We start from the raw sequence: 16,686 nt of genomic DNA, 5'->3' as shown, positions 1-16,686 counted from the left end.
TCAGTCAGGACTTTGGACTGGAACACCCCTTCAAGTCACACTTGTCATGGTCATTTTTCATTTGTGGACTTTCTAGTATTATTTATTATTTATTCTACGTCAATTCTTAGTTTGCATCTCATCTCTGTGTGTTTTTAAAGCAGCACTTTGCCTTAGTTCTCTGTTGGTGTTGCATTGTCTATGAGTCTTCCTTCAACAATCCCCTGTTTGGATTTGGTTTTCTGCTGCCTGCTGGACTACCTGCTTTACCTTAACAAAGGTTCCCTTTTTGTTCTTTAAATTCTCAGATCTGCATTTTAGATCCACATTTTTCACAAAACACGTGACTTCCAACTCAGAAAGTCGGAGCAGCCCAAACACACCGAACTTTACAAGAGTTCAGCAGTTCACATAAACATAAGTAAAACTGTAAAACACATATGTAAATGATATGTACTGCATATGAACTGTACACCCACTGTTTTCTATTTGAGACTCGCCAGGTAAGCCATACACAAAGATCAGCCTCTATCCATGATTGTGCAACAGCTGTGTTTTTAAGTGCAAAAGAAATAAGAAAAAGAAATAGCGTTGCACTGCACAGTAGACTGGGGTTGGTTGTCAGACCTTTTACTCCTGCATGAATTGGTGATCACTGAAAAATCTTTCAGTAACTTTTCCTTCAATAGATCCAAGCTTAAGGTGGTCTCTCAAAATTGGTATTCTCTTCATTTTTCCAGGCAATTGTAATAAAATGTAATTAGCCATCAGCGACACTCTGACACTTTGTCACAATGTTGTCACATAGTATGGGGTCGTTTATCAATCTGGTTTCAATAAAAATGGTGAGCTTTGTAAAAAAAAATCAAAAATTCAGCTAGATCAGTAATTCCATCAATCATTCAAAAAAAAGTTTAAAACTTTCCTTTATCTTTTAAAAGACAAACTGTCTATTTGTGCAAGATTTTGCTCGATTATCCAGGTAAGGAACGTTTCTGGGATGTCCATTTTAAGGTTGCTAGTCTTGATCTAGCAACCATGTAGCTTACTCAGCCACTGAAGTCGGTCAAAACAAATGTGCACCCCTGGATCCCCAGGACCAGCAAGGTAACCAGTCCCAACTACCACATGGCTTTAGCTTGCTTAGCTGATTCAAATCAGAGCTGCTATGTTCAGCTTTTTTAATAAATGTCCTTTTTAAATGACCTGTGAAAATTACAAAATACCTACTTTTGTGTGTTTTCTGAAAAATTGGCCACTGCAAAATGGACAGATTGTCACATCAAATGTGTGATATCCACAGATATTCCACAGTATCCTCTAATGTGGCAGTAACATGAATGTGTCCAACCAGCTGCTAGTGCTGTACCTTGCTAAGGAGCCAAACAAACAGTTATGTAATATGAATAATACAACATCATGTATTATTCCTAAGCTTTTGTTTTATTACTTTTGCAGGTTGCACTGTTTTGTTTGTGCTAATCTTGCATTTGTAGGTCAATTAATGTTGCTGTCTAGCTTTAGTTCATGGATTTAGTTTGTATATATTCCTTGCTTCAGTTATTCTGTGTTTTGTCGTCAAGTTTCCATCTCTGTGTTGGATGTTTGGTTATGTTCCATCTTTTTTCTGGTAGTTCTCTGTCTCTCCTTCATTGTGTTAAGCTTCCTTCTCTTGCTTCGTTACTCTGATTTAGTTCAGGTGTGTTTAGGTCCCCATTAGCACTTAGTGTGTTTTAGCGTGGTTATATTTAATAAAGGTTTCATTCTTTCAATCATGTGCCTCCTGTGCCTGACTCATGACTTTCAACTGGGAAAGTCAGAGCATCCCCAGTAACCCTGACTTCACAGTCCAAGATAGCATTAGCTCACAAAACATTAGTAAAATGCTAAAACTTGCTGTATTGTTAATGTTGTGTATTTGAGAGTCGGCAAATAAGCTTTGCACAGAGCACTGAGCATGCTCTCTCCATGAACCTGCTACAGCTGTGTTTTTAAGTACAAAAGAAATTATTGCACTGTGTACTGCTAGTGCTGTGCCTTGCTAAGGAGCAAAACTTTTGCCTACTGGACTACTGGAATGCACTCAACTCAGCAGTGACATCACGTCCAGCACTGATAACCAATTTCTGAGGCAAACTGAATACAGCATCAGTCCAGGGAAACTCAGCCAGAACAAAAAGTGATGAGAATAAACGTGCTTGAGCACTGAGACACTTTGAGCAAGAGAAAAGCTGATCAAGTGGATAAACTCGACTGAGAAACTATAAATACTCAATACAACTAACTGGAACAGAAGACAGAGGTGAAACTAAAAAGGATGGGGCAAACAAAGAAGAGGAGAAAGCCGATGACAGGAGGTAAAATTAATAGAAACACACAAGAGGAAATAAAAAGAATTAAAAAAAACACAATACAAAGATTCAGATTGTTAGTCAGCAGCATGTCATTCACTCACTCATTGAATACAACACAGAACACAGACATGACTCGCTCAACTCCTCCTCCTCCTCCTCCTCCTCCTCCTCCCCGCTGATGAATCAGATGATAAGGCACAGAGTAGCCCTGTAAGCAGAAACAATTGGCCCACTGTGTTGTTGTAACTGGCTTATCAGCTGCAATCCTTGGGAATAGGGGAAGGACATATTGCCATATTTCGCCAAAGAACAACTCAGTGGTCTCATTGAGACTGATAGGGATTCAAACGGAACGGTTCATTTTGCACAGGAGGGAACGGCATCAGGGGACTGTGGAGATGTGTGTGTGTTGAGGTTGAGTTGGAGTACAAATGAGACAATGTTTTCACAACAGAAAGAGGCTGTGAAAGAAAGAATTGGCCGGGCGCAGAGCTTTGATTTCACTTTGGATATATAGAGTCCCTGGACCAAACTTCGGAAGCCACCAAGGAGCAATTTTCAGTGCCTATCACAGCTCATTCATCATGGTGTGATTGCTGTGTCGCTGTTATCTCGCTTGTGGGCGGCAGACGAGCCACAGCTGAAAGCCTCTATAAGAATTCCTTACCTGTACCGCCGGCCTGGGAGAATGTGTGCGTTTGTGTGCACATGTGCAGACGCTTTAGGGATGCTCTCCTCCGTTCGTTTTTAGCTTATTTTTTAATGCAACTTTTGACGTGTCCACCTGGGCCTTACAGAGCAGTTTCATTACATATAGCTGTCACTTTCTCCGCTTTAATTTCACAAACAGCTCCAGAAAAAAAATAAATAAAAACTACACTCGCAGAATTGATTATCACTTTACTGCAGGGCCACAAGCCATGTGTTTGCAATTATTGATTGAGTTTGTTACAGGCACTGTTGAGGTCTTAGTGAAAATGTCTTTACACCATCTGTAGCCGGGGTGATGCAATAGAAAAACCAATTCTTTACCTGGAGATAAAATTGTTTTATATTATGTGTGGTATTGCATTTCCTCTCTGTCCTGAAGTACAGTAGCACATCATTAAGTAAAACACAAACAAACCAAAAAATAAAAAGAATAATCTATTTTCTGTTCTATAGCATCACTTCTGATATCGGTTATGATCGTGTAGCTGCTGTGTTTCTAGAGTTACAGCGCAGGATGTGAAGTGTCTCAGTGCCAGACTGATGGGTGGGTATCCCTTAAAGTTTTTGAAGAAACTTCTCAAAAAGCATCGAGCACCCGATTCAAACCAGAAGCTAATGCTTGAGTCCGGTGTGATCGTAAAGAGAAGACATGAGCATCAATGAGCAGGACTCACACAGCAGCTTAACTTATGCTTGCTTGTCTTTGAAGGTTCAACTCAAGTGATTAGGAATCACACATGCTGAACATTTTTATTCACCTTCTACTCCAACCACACAAACACAAGGTAAACAGTACTGCAAATCAGCAATAATGACCTGAAAAATTATTTCAACATCTGGCTTTCAGTTTTTTATAAAGCTGCATAAAAATCTAACACTAACTGCTTCTGGTGCTCATTTATACAAAAGATTTTCTGATTATATTCTTGTTTTTCCACTTGGTTTGTTTAATACAGGTGGTTGTTATACCACTGGGAAATAATTAAATACCCTTTGGTGTTATTGAATTATTTATTTAATTAGACAAAATGCTCCTAATGCGCTCACAAAATCCTCTTATTCCTCATTTTAGAAAATCACAACCTCTCAATATTTACATCCCAGCTCAGTCCCCTTTTTTGTCCTTAATGCCTGCAACACGTTCCTCCTTGGAAGAGTCATTTTCTGCCTTTTTCAGCTGCAGCACCCTCGGCCATCCTTTTCAGTTTTCCTTCAGAGTACCCTTGTGTCACTGAGTGCTTTCATATCCACTCACATACGTATTGGTAAAAATTCAACATAGTGCACATAGTGCCGGCTGATAAAAGCAGACACGGAGGCAGATTTACTGGCACACAGGCTCAGAGGCACTGAGGCATGTGCACATGAATTTGCAGACAGAGACACGAGATCTGACCCCATTTCTCAAAGTTTATGTGTACTCCTTCTTTCTTTTTCCAGCTCGGGCGTATTTGTATTTGTTGTAAAGAGCAAAACGGTTTTGTCGCAGTGGCTTTATGAAAAATTAACATGACCTGGCCTCTTTTCTAATGACCCAGTATTTTTAACGAATATTGTCAGGGCGTCTGCAGCTCCTCTTCAAAACGGACTTCACAGCCGCGGTGAGAGAATTATATCTCAGCTGCCAGTTTGCTGTGCTCAGGAGAGCAAGTTTTTGAAGGATAAGAAAACAGCGGAGGAAAGCGAGGAGGGGCTGTCTGAAGACATCTCGAACACCCTGAGGTTTTAGAAAGTGGAAACTCCATTGTGGTGTCTGAAGCTGAATGTGAACAACACCCACCAGTGCACCTGGCAGTCTGTGTGTGCGCACTTGCTTGTGCATATGTAAAAGTGTGTTTCCTCCACTGACATTATCAGTCTGCAACCAGACTCCTCATGGCTTGGGAATAAGCGGCTGCTTTAAAAGTCTGCATTTCTTTATAGCTTCAAACTCATAGCTTTATACTGCTGTTTTGCTGTGGTGTGCAAAAGATGGCACATAGAATTTCCTTTAGTAATTTTGTATAGGCCTTTCAAGCTTTTATATAGTTTTTATATATATATTATTTTGTTCTTGACTTTTTTATTGACAACTTTTTATTGGAAGTGGTCTTTTCGGGGTTTTTTTTTTTCTTTTTTCTACAAGTCAGACCTTTTAAGAGCAGTTGCGTTTCCATTTCTGCAGCTGAGCACTGATTGTTATACGGCTTGGACCGGACATTTTTATAGAAAAACTGGAAGCTCAGAGAAAGAACGATAAATGGAAACCAAGGAAAAGTAATGAAGAAAAAAGCAGAGGCATAAAAGCAGAGAAACGTGTTGGCTAGATAACAGTCAGACAGCCTGCTGTGTTATTGATTGCTGTGGGGTTTTTACTGGAGTGATTGATGTTTCCAGGTCTGATTTTATTAGTGTGTACTTAACCAGGTCAACGCTGTGGGATGGAGAGATACAAGGCAATATTTTCTAGCCTTACTCTAAGGGACTAGGCTTTCTAATGACACAAGACATATATAATAAATATGGTAAGGCACATAAATCAACGAGAAGCTTGAAAGTGAATTAGTTTTTCCCTAATTAAGTGTTGTAGCAGCAACCAATACATTCAACCTTTCAAGTTACTGTTTCTTTGCTATGCAGTTGTAGGGAGGTGTGAAGTGACTACAAGTCGCTCTTAAAAAGCTTCAGCAGTTAATATTATTGCTCATGCACACTTAAACGAAAGGATTTACTGATGTTACATAAGGCCAGACTGGTTTTACAGTTAAAAGATGTTAATGAGCTAACAGCTACCTGAACGCTACTCCCACATAGGTTGTCTTGTTAGTATTTTAGCCATAAGAGAAAAAATTACTTGCAACCATCTCACAGATGTAACATTATGTACAGCTACTTTCCATACAACTGATATTTATTTAGACTCTTTTTCTTCAATTGTAGTTATAGACCAATCTCTAACTTTCCTTTTATCTAAAAGGTTCTTGAAAGAGTAGTTGTAAAACAAATAATTGATCATCTGCAGAGGAATGGTTTACTTGAAGAGTTTCAGTCAGGTTTCAGAGCTCATCACAGCACAGCAACAGCATTAGTGAAGGTTACAAATGATCTTCTTATGGCCTCTGACAGTGGACTCATCTCTGTGCTTGTCCTGCTAGACCTCAGTGCTGCGTTCGATACTGCTGACCATGACATTTTATTACAGCTATAACTTGAGTATGCTGTAGGTATTAAAGGTATTGCGCTGCAGTGGTTGAATCATATCTATCTAACCGACACCAATTTGTTCATGTAAGTGGAGAGTCCTCTTCACACACTGAGGTTACAGATTGTACAAAGTGTTTCCTAATTATGGAGTTCCACAGGGTTCAGTGCCAGGACCAATTCTGTTTTCATTATACATGCTTCCCTTAGGCAGTATCATTAGAAGGCACAGCATACATTGTCACTGCTATGCAGATGACACCCAACTTTATCTATCCATGAAGCCAGATAACACACACCTATAGAAATGTCTTAAGGACATAAAGACCTGTATGACCTCTGGTTTTCTGCTTCTAAATTCAGATAAAACTGAGGTTATTGTACTCGGGCCTAAAAATCTTAGAAATATGGTATCTAACCAGATGCATTACCTTGGCCTCCAGTAACACTGTGAGGAATCTGAACCAGATATGTCCTTCACTGTACATATTAAATAAATATGTGGGACTGCTTTCTTCCATTTGCGCAATATCTTCAAAACTAGAAACACCCAAAATTAGAAACATCCTGTCTCAGAGTGATGCTGAAATAACTAGTTCATGCATTCATTACCTCTAGGATCAGGATGTCCTTAAAACTTCCTGAAAGCTTTCAGTTGATTCAGACTGATGTAGTAAGAATACTCACAGGGACTAGAAAGAGAGAGCATATTTCTCCCATACTGGCTTCTCTTCAATGGCTCCCTGTAAAAATCCAGAATCGAATTTAAAATCCTGCTTCTCACATACAAGGTCTTGAATAATCAGGCCCCATCTTATCTTAATGACTTTATTACCATATCACGCCATTAGAGCTCTTCGCTCGCAGACTCTGGACTTATTTAGTTATTTTATTAAAAGTAGAATGGCAGACAGAGCCTTCAGCTTTCAGCCCCGTCTTCTGTGGAGCCATCTTCCATTTTCTGCTGGGGAGACAGATACCCTCTCTATTTTTAAGATTAGTCTTAAAACTTTCCTTTTTGCTAAAGCATATAGTTAGGGTTGGATGAGGTGACCCTGAATCCTCCCTTTGTTTCTTGCAGTAGGTTTAGGGCTGCTGGGGTATTCCCATGATGTACTGAGGGTTTTTCTTCTTCAGTCACCTGTTTTGTTTTTGTTTTGTTTAATCCCAATCTGTAGTTGTTTTTATTATTAGTCCAAACATGATTAAGGGCATTTCTCATCCTTCTCTTCCAGTGAGTTATTGTCATTGATGACTGACAACCTAATTCAAAGTGTGAATCTATTTCCAGGAGGTGCCAGCAGCAGCAGTAGCAGTTGCAGTAACTCTTCACAAGCCTGCAATGTCACATAATAAAACTGAAATTGAAAAATATTTCCTCCCTGCGATGTCGATCTTTGGTCGAGCTTTTTAACCAGTTGCTCCTTTTCCACCACCTGGATTGATATCATATCATTGGCAAAACAATATGTAGCTGCATCAGTAATTCTATCCACCATTTGCACTTCCTGTCATGTGGAGTGTAAAAAGCAAACGCTCCAGTGTTGCTCACTGAGTGATTTGTTTACTTCTGGGTCACACATCACCAGATGTGATCTTGTCCTTGTATGCTGTCATAATCTGGTTGTATTCAATGGTGCGCTTTTGCCTGAAGTGGTGAAACAAGTTTGCTTTAACCCCTTTAGTGGGAACTGGTTTCTTGCATGTCTGGTAAAGTACTGTATCTTGTTGGAGCTTGTTGAAGTAGGTTCCTTTTTAGGTACTAATTACCATCAGAGGCTGACACACTGCTTGTTTTGTTGTGCACGCACTAGGGAATTTAAATGCTTTAAATGAATGAAAAAGAATTTAAATGTTGCTATATCGTTATTATCACTTTTCTATCTCATAAAAGCCTGCTGGTGGTATGATATGCACAGCTCTAATGTCTAGCCAATGTCTGCTGTAATATTACTTAGATAATCAATTAAAAATACTTCAAAAGGCAACAGTGACACACGCGTACAGCAAAAAAGTGCATTTTATTGACTTTAAGTCATGGATGAGGCCTTGCAGACTCAGTCATGAAATTTAGGGGGGTCACATTTGTCACAGCTTTACAACCGCTCAGTGAGTTGTTAGCAACTGTTATAGACAAGGCAGCAATTTGCATGCAAACTTGGTTACTAGGGTCAGGTACCGGACTCTATGCCTGCTTGACTGTAGCTTTATCAACCACAGCAACTCCCAGCAGTCACCAGAAACCTCCAATAACCACTTGCCAACCGCTCGGGAAATACATGTTTTTGTCTAGAGACTGGTGGTTACGAGTGGGGTCACCAATCAGTCATTAGGACGTGTGACAGAGGGCTAATAAGAAAATTCAGAATTATAAACTTTCTGATTCACACATGCATTTATTTTATGGTTGAAAAACTTTATTAATGTCACACACAACTACAGATGTGTGCACTTGTAGCAACTTGGGGTCCAGAGCCTGAAACTTTTACATGTGGACTGAGCCCAATGGGTAACTGGTACAACTTTAGTATGCAATTCAACAATAAGCTTTACAGCTTTGGCTGCAAACAATACCTTTTACTTGGATCAGTTGATTTCCGGATCTGTTCACCGTGAGATATATTGTCTCACCTTTTAGCAAACGCGCCAACCCACTTGCTCTCACACTACTGCATATTGTAATGCCGTCTGTGTCAACTTCTTTCTGTTTTGCTGCTATAAAACACTGGAGGCTGTTGTCAGTGAACAGCATGTCTGTTTAATCAAACTGTGAGCCTGGTTAGATAAAATGAATCCATATGCAGATTCTTGGGGAAGAGCGGTGCAGACACAGACAGCTGATCAGTAGCCATTTTGTTGTCAGTCTTATCACAGCAATGCAGGATGTGCAGCGTTGGTTCTACTGTCCGGTTCCTCCAAGAAAGAAGCAAAGCTGTTCAATCCACAGTATTAACACGATGTCCACCCTCACCCCACCTTACAGGTGGAGCCAAACAGTTGCTATGACAACATAGCAAGTCTTAGTAATAACTGTTGCGCCACCTGATGTGCACCGAGTTTTCAAGTGCCTCCAAATCCGGCACAAATTCGTCAGTAGACAACCAGCTACCCTACAAAGTGTTTCCAGCTGTGGCAGTGACAAAACCATTTCACTTCCATCCCCAGCTCTCGAAATACAGCACCACTTATTCCTGTTTATGCTTTACCCTCCTGAACCATGTCACAGTTGTCTACACGCGTGGCTGTCTTATACGCCGAAGGCATTTATGCTAAAACGAGTCAATAAGCTACAATTAAAACAAACAGAAAACTAGTATACCTTCTGCATTGTTAAAAGCACTCAATAAAACATCTATCCCGAACAATACTAATTTTCTTTGTTGTAAAAAGCTTTTAGTTTTCAGTAGGAGCGATAGAAAATGTTTAGACACCTTTAATCATCGTTATTTGATGCCAAGTTGCCAAAGCAAGTTAGTTTATCTGGAATCACGAGCTGAGTTCAGGGATAGTGGGATGGAAAAGTACATAACACTGTCTTTTTTGTGATGTAGTGGAGTCTGAGCACACCAGTCTGACAGTTGCATTATTTGAAAAATAGCACAATAAGATTGGCTCCAAAATACATCACTGCAGGGCTCTTTAAATCTTCCTACAGCATCAACTAAATGACAAAACAAGACATAAATAAACAGACAGCCGAACAGAGAGTTGGTTCGCTAAAAGACAGGTTGTAAATAGGTGTATGTGTATGACTGATATCAGAAGAAAAGTATCCAGTTTTTGGTTAATACAACAGATTAGCACGCTCCTGCCTTGTTCCTGATTTCAGTGCACGGCTCTGCTTCAGAGCTACAAATCTCAGTTTTCATTGAAGGCAATAAACCACGTGAACCATGACCTCTAAAGGACATGTGGGATGCTTCCACCATTCTTGCTCACTGCAAAATCTTTAGATAGGCTCAGTAAAATAATGATATTGATCATTAAAGGAAGACTCGGGTGATTTGGTAATAAATTACCCCAAAATGTTGGATATAGCAAAAAGTGTAAAAATTAAAACTTGTATATGGTCAACGATAACTAACTTATTTTTTTTGTTTATCAGAAAGTTCAATAAACACTCCAGTTTAAAAAATAATAATTTTCTGGCAATTATTTCATTATTTAGGAGTAAAGGGGTTTAGAGATAGATGTTAAGAAGAACTAGAACTAAAATTCTGTATTGCTGTCACACTTAAAAATCGTGAGATCTAATGCAACGCAAATCCTTTGTTTTTTTTTCAGGAGAATCCGTATGTGATGCTCCGACAGAACCACCAAGAACTCGAGGGAAATGACCGCTATGAGGGCTTCTGTGTGGACATGCTGAAGGAGCTGGCAGATATTCTCAAGTTTAAGTATCGCATCCGGCTGGTGGGGGATGGAGTCTACGGAGTTCCCGGAGCTAACGGAACATGGACGGGCATGGTTGGAGAGTTAATCTCAAGAGTATGTAAATATTTGCATATGCATAGACAATAATAGTGCCAGCAACAAACCATACCACTATAAATGATTATGTTTTCTGAGTTTTGGCAGTTCGGTCTGAAGCATTCAGGTGTGTGTTAACACAATGCCAAAAAGGAATGACATCAATAAAATAAGTAATTGCTCCTGTCCATCATTCTACAGTGAGAAAGAGGATTCACAAGTAGAAGGAACTTGCCATTTTTCCCAGGAGCAGACAGATATCCCAGTAAATTCACCCCAGAGTCAAGTCATGCAATGCTTAGAGAAACTACAAAAAAAGGAAAGAAAACAAGAGCTGTATCTCAGACACTACAGGCCTCAGCATGTTAAAAGCCTTAACCCTCTACAGCACACATTTTGATGGTACATGCTGAACATCATTTTCTGACTCATTTTGGGCCATTTTTTTGCCAAGATATTTTTTTTGTTGCCCAGGTGCAACGTTGTGCAACAATGGTCTATAACCACAGAGAAAATTATTATCTCATAATTCATGACACAACTTTTAGAAAGCAAAAAGACCTCAGACAATCTTCCAAAAACGTCGACCAATGTTGAAACTAAGAATTGAAAAGACGTGAAACATATTTACATATATGATTTGATGCAGTCTTAGGCTCAAATTGTCCAATATCATGTAATATTGATTATATTGTTGTGAGACTGTCAGTCTGTGTGAAACTTTCCAAAACAGTTCTTCTGAGGTGGACATTACACTATATACACATCACTTTTGGTTTTTCTGTGCACCCAGGAACCCTGCATCTTGCCTTGTTTGGTTCAGTTCAGTTTTACTTGTATTGTGCCAAATCACAACAATTACCTCAAGGTGGTATATTGTAATGTCATGAACCTACAACAATACAGAGAAAACCCTGACATTAGATGACCCCCTATAATCAAGCACTTGGCTACAGTAGGAAGGAAAAACTTCCTTTTAACAGGAAGAAACCTCCAGCAAAACTAGAATCAGGGAGGGGCAGCCATCTGCCTTAATCGGTTGGGGTGATGGGGTTGTCACATACTGTTGGCCAAAGTGATATATTATATTATATTGTCTGAGATGACATTCTGATTTGGAATGGGAGCTCTGGGCCTCTGCTTCTTCCTCCTGTCGTCATACTTTTGAGATATCCCACTAATGGCTCGAACTCTGCAATTTTGTATTTTGGACCACATTTCAACTCGGAAGCTCAGGTGGTTGGACAGCCTTCCCAATGTAAACTTCACAACTGTATGGAATGCCATCTGATGTAATTGTGATTTGGCACCATATAATTAAAACTGACTTGAAATGATCCAGCAAGGACTAATATTTGGAAACCCTGTTTTTGTGTTTACTGAGTAGGCACTGCTTAAATTTGCTCTTGCACTTAAATGGCACCATTTGCTCATCCGCACAATGTCTCTTGCATAGGAAGCTGTTTCAGCTTCATGAGGATGTGATTTAGGAGAGTCCAAATCTTGTCTCATCACCTATATCCCTTGTGGCCTGCCAACTGTTGTTGCTGATATGGAGAAAGCATTTGATGGCTTCCCACTAAGCAAGAAGCATCACATCAGCAACATGTGAAATGTGCACAAATTTGCACACGAATGCGTGAAATAACATATCATTACATACAAACACAATGTTATCAAAATCTCCCTCAAAGTACCCCTAATCGCACAACGTTGCCCGAGGCAACAAAAAGAATTTCTGGACTTGCAAAATTTAAAATCCTTCATAAAACCTAACGAAAACCCTTCTCTACATCTTCTTCACTCACATATATTTTTGATTTAAAGTTTATGTCATTTAAAATATGATTACTAGGAGAACCATTCTTACCTTCTTCTCGCACCACGCGGTCCTATGACCATGTGTCAGAAAAGGATGTCCCACCTTCAAATCATGCTTGATAGTGACTCAAACATCTTATTGGAAAGAAGTTTGATAGTTTTCAAAACACTCTGATTGGTTTCCATCATTTAACTTCACATGTACAAGTCATGAGGCTTAAAAAAACTTTCTGTTGCTCTGGGGCAACGCTGTGCCGTAGAGGTTTAAATGTTTGGAAGGGTTTTCCAGGAGAAAGTCTCTTCTCTCTGAAAAGAAGTCTAAGCATAGGTTTGCAATGTTGCATCTGAACAAACCACAAGACTTCTGGAACAATGTCCTTTGTATGATGTACAGCACCATGTTTGTCAAAAACCACACTCAGCATATCAGCACAAACATCTAACATGAAGCATGGTAGTCGATAGGTGATGATTAGTGCACATGACCTGGACTTGCAGTCATTGAGTCGACCATGATCTTGCTGTGTGGAACCTTAAGAGATCTGTGCATAAAAAAAGGCCTTCAAACATCAATGAACAGAATCAACATTGTAAAGAAGAGTGGCCAAAATTCTTCCACAGTCATGCGGAAAGCCATTACTTCCAGCTGCTGCTAAAGGTGGTTCTACAACTTACACCTTTTCCTGTAAAAAACAAGATTTTCACCGTAGCTGTGTGGATGCCACTGTCTTGTTCTTCTTAGAGAAACAAAGAAAAAACAAACCCAAAGTGTATTGCTCAGCTTTCATATAGTTTACAGCACATTTCCTTCATATCATACACCCCCTTCCTTCATTCAGCAGTTGGCCTTTTCAGCTTAAGTATTGTATTTTTCAAAGCAGTCACAGCTTGTTGGTGGCTTGTTTCCTGTCAGCCGCTTTAGCTGAACTGACCTTAACAGACTTGCCTCCTGGATCAGTCTTGTTGCTGTTAAATCTCTGAGTGAGCCCTTACATTATTTGCTGTACGTGGCTGTTAACAGGCAGATGAGGTTATATAAGGGATGAGAGGGGAAAGAAGTAGAGCTGTTAAAAAATTAAGGGTGGGGTGAGGAAGGGCAAGAAAAAAATAGTGAAACAGACAAGTGTTAAGTCAGTCCTAAGAGGTGATCTGTCTTAATTCTGTGGGCTAATGGAGGGCAAAGCCATTAAGTATGTAACGCGTACAGTGCCTGCTCTTGTTATTGTCACAGTCCATCTCCCCCCTACGTCCATGTATAACTTGCCTCTGGAAAGTTGACCTTCAGAACAGCCATGGGTGAAGTCAACATGTGTCTCTGACATCAGCTTGAGCTGTGGATTGGCATAGTTGAGAGGGATTTTCATGGTAAAGGAGGCATCTGCAGGGAAGTTCCACAGTAGACAGAAAGGCTTCGCCGTGTTTGGTTAAAGGCATAGAAAAGAACGGGAAGGATGGCAGTGTAAGAGGATTGTGGGAAAATATAAAGGCCGTGGCTACAAGTTGAAAGGACAAGTAAAGAAAGGAAAATGGAGGAAGAGGGGTGTTATACACTTGGTAGGAGCAAAGGAAGACAGCCTCAGGATATTTTGGACAACAGATACCTGTCTCCCTGCCAGTACCTTTCAGACTGAGCAAGATTTCACTGAGGATGAGGATGATTAGTCTGACGGGTGTCAGACAGCCTAAGCTAACAATGAGTCAGGCCAAGAAGAACCCAGACACAAGTCTAAGTGCAGTATGTGCCGGTTACCTAATCCACAGTGCTGCGATTAGAGAACAGAGACATACAGCATCTCTAAAGACCAAAATTCAAAGTCTAAGTCAAATGCTACCTCCTCAAGGGTAATGTTTAATTCATGTCTGACGTTCAGTTTCGCTTGAGTCCTTTTTACTGACTTGGCATGATCTGATTGAATGCAAGTGGAAACAGGTATGATGCAATATTGAACAGGCGACATTACACTGTGTCTTTTCTATAATACTAGAAGGCATAACAGCAGGGAGGCAGAAGAATCCAGTAATCAATGTTAATATTCCATCGCCACATAAATATTTCACTGGGTGTTACAACTGTGTGTTCATTTTTCAAAGGATCTGTTACTTTCTTTGTTAAAATTGCCTCGATGGTCATTTGCTGTATTTGGATTCCTTCCAGCACTGGGAGCGGGCAATCAGCCTTTCAAACAGCGGTCAGAAACGAGACAGGAGGCTGGGAACAGATGATAATCTCGGGTCAGCGCCTGCAGGCTGAGAGTAGGGCAGCAGGAGACACTAGGCCTCAGTGTGGAGTAAAGGCTGCCGTGAGGTTAAAGAGATGCAAATGTGAAGTGCAGAGTATTAATTGAAGCACAGACAGAGTCAGACTGGGGGTTTCTAGATGAAGCATTTGAGGCCTGTTCTGAAGGTCAGAGTGATTATAGAAAAACATGACATCAAAATGGATGATGCGGCTTGGATGTGTGCATGTTATCTATGTCAGATGCCCTCCTCGTTCCTTGACATAGAAACAGTATGTTGTGGATTTTGACTAGTGTCTGCAGTGCTGCAGCAGAGCTCCCTGCTCCTCACTCTCATTCTCCCATTCCCCTCTATGTCCCCAATCCTCTTAGTCCTCCTGCAGCAGACAAAGAGGAATGCATTGCTGCTTTCACTCTTCGCTCCTCAGGGAGATGAAAAATCCCTTGCAGTTGCACTTTGCTGGCCTGTATTATTAGTACAGAGCCATTCAGCATTCAGCTACATTGACCATTTCTACGTGTGTGTGTGTGTCTGTGTGTTTTACTAGCCTCTGCTTTGTCGAGTGATTTGTCTTGACAGTGCTCCCTTGGCCAGCCACAATGGTTACCATGAGCTCTCTCGTGCACTGCACACACACACAAACACACACACAATGCCAGTGCCGGATTATCCCCATCCAAATAGCCGTATTGGTGGACAAAAAGCCTAGAGGATACAAAAAGGGCATTATTAGGGAATTAGCAAACCAGTAGCCCACTTCTTATGTCATCCTCATCTTTCTTTTTTTTTCCAAATCTTCAAATTATTGGTTATGTCACAAACACTATGCCATGCCTCAGAGCTGTGCTGTGTGTGAGTTGGACTTTTCATGCAGTAATACTACTTATCCTGTTGCAGAAAGCAGACCTGGCAGTCGCAGGCCTGACCATCACAGCAGAGCGTGAAAAGGTGATTGACTTCTCCAAGCCTTTCATGACCCTTGGTATCAGCATCATGTACCGCGTCCACCTGGTGAGTTAAGTCCCCCCGCACACACCTATTATAACTGATCGAACTGCCTCTCATACAGCTTGCGGATAAACCACAGCAGGCTGTCAGGCATGTCTAATGCCTGGAAAAGAAGCACTCTGCCTTCTGGCCTGTAGAGTCTTTTTCTCTCTCTTAGTCCGTTTAAATTCCTCCACAACTTCTCCCCTTTTACACCTTATTGCCTCTTTACCTCTCAGCTACTCGTTTTCCCTTTCATCTGCGTTTTTTCATGGGTCCTCTTCCTGCTTTACCCCTGTCCTCCAACATTACTTGCCACTTCATCCTTCTCCTCTGTGTCAAGTTCTTTTCATTTTTCCCCTGTCCACCCATTTCCTCTTTTTGTTTCCGTGCCCCCCCATTCTGCCAGCACCAGATGGCTCATTTTATGGTGTGAACTGAATGATAAATGTAACACTTTTTCTGCTTGCTCTCTGATTGGGTTTCGCCATCTTATTCTCACAAGCAATGCCCTCCATTCTCTGCAGAGATCAAGTCCAAGCAAGAAGCAGCGAAACAACAGCAGTGCTGGTGGAAATGAGCCAGTGTTTGCGCACTTAGTGGCCCATTAATCATCAGTCCTCCCCCAAAACCCAAGGTGACACTGTGGGGGCCACTATGGCACAGGCCAGAGTCCGTGCTGAGGCGATCTAGCACGTGCGCAGGCTAACATTAGTGTAGCATCCCAAAGGGGCATTTTACTCACATTCCCATTCCATCTTGCTCCTGTCTCCACTACTTGTAAATCTCCCTCCGTGTCACCTTCCCATAGTCTGTGCACAGTACCCATAGGTGAGGCAGTGAGGCACTCAATTGAGCGGCAACAGTTGGGGAGAATCAATCGATGTTCGCAGCAGGTGCAGCGTTAAATGGGCTGCTGGGCAGCATATGACCTCTGAATTGGGAA

General features: G+C 40.9%; 1 protein-coding gene across 5 annotated transcripts in view; it reads left to right on the top strand.

Annotated features, from left to right (window-relative positions):
• Nucleotides 1-16,686, top strand: part of grik4 (glutamate receptor, ionotropic, kainate 4) — a 338,006-nt gene that overhangs the window by 303,036 nt on the left and 18,284 nt on the right. For all 5 annotated transcript variants that reach the window (XM_019367470.2, XM_019367468.2, XM_025898164.1 and 2 more), the window contains 2 exons: nt 10,509-10,712; nt 15,651-15,764. In XM_019367470.2, the coding sequence (XP_019223015.1) occupies nt 10,509-10,712; nt 15,651-15,764 (318 nt within the window). The remainder of the gene's footprint in view (nt 1-10,508; nt 10,713-15,650; nt 15,765-16,686) is intronic.

The sequence above is a fragment of the Oreochromis niloticus genome, linkage group LG14 (assembly GCF_001858045.2).
Source record: "Oreochromis niloticus isolate F11D_XX linkage group LG14, O_niloticus_UMD_NMBU, whole genome shotgun sequence".
NCBI lineage: Eukaryota > Metazoa > Chordata > Actinopteri > Cichliformes > Cichlidae > Oreochromis > Oreochromis niloticus.
The sequence above is the reverse complement of the archived record's forward strand: the minus strand, read 5'-3'. Positions and strand labels throughout refer to the sequence as shown.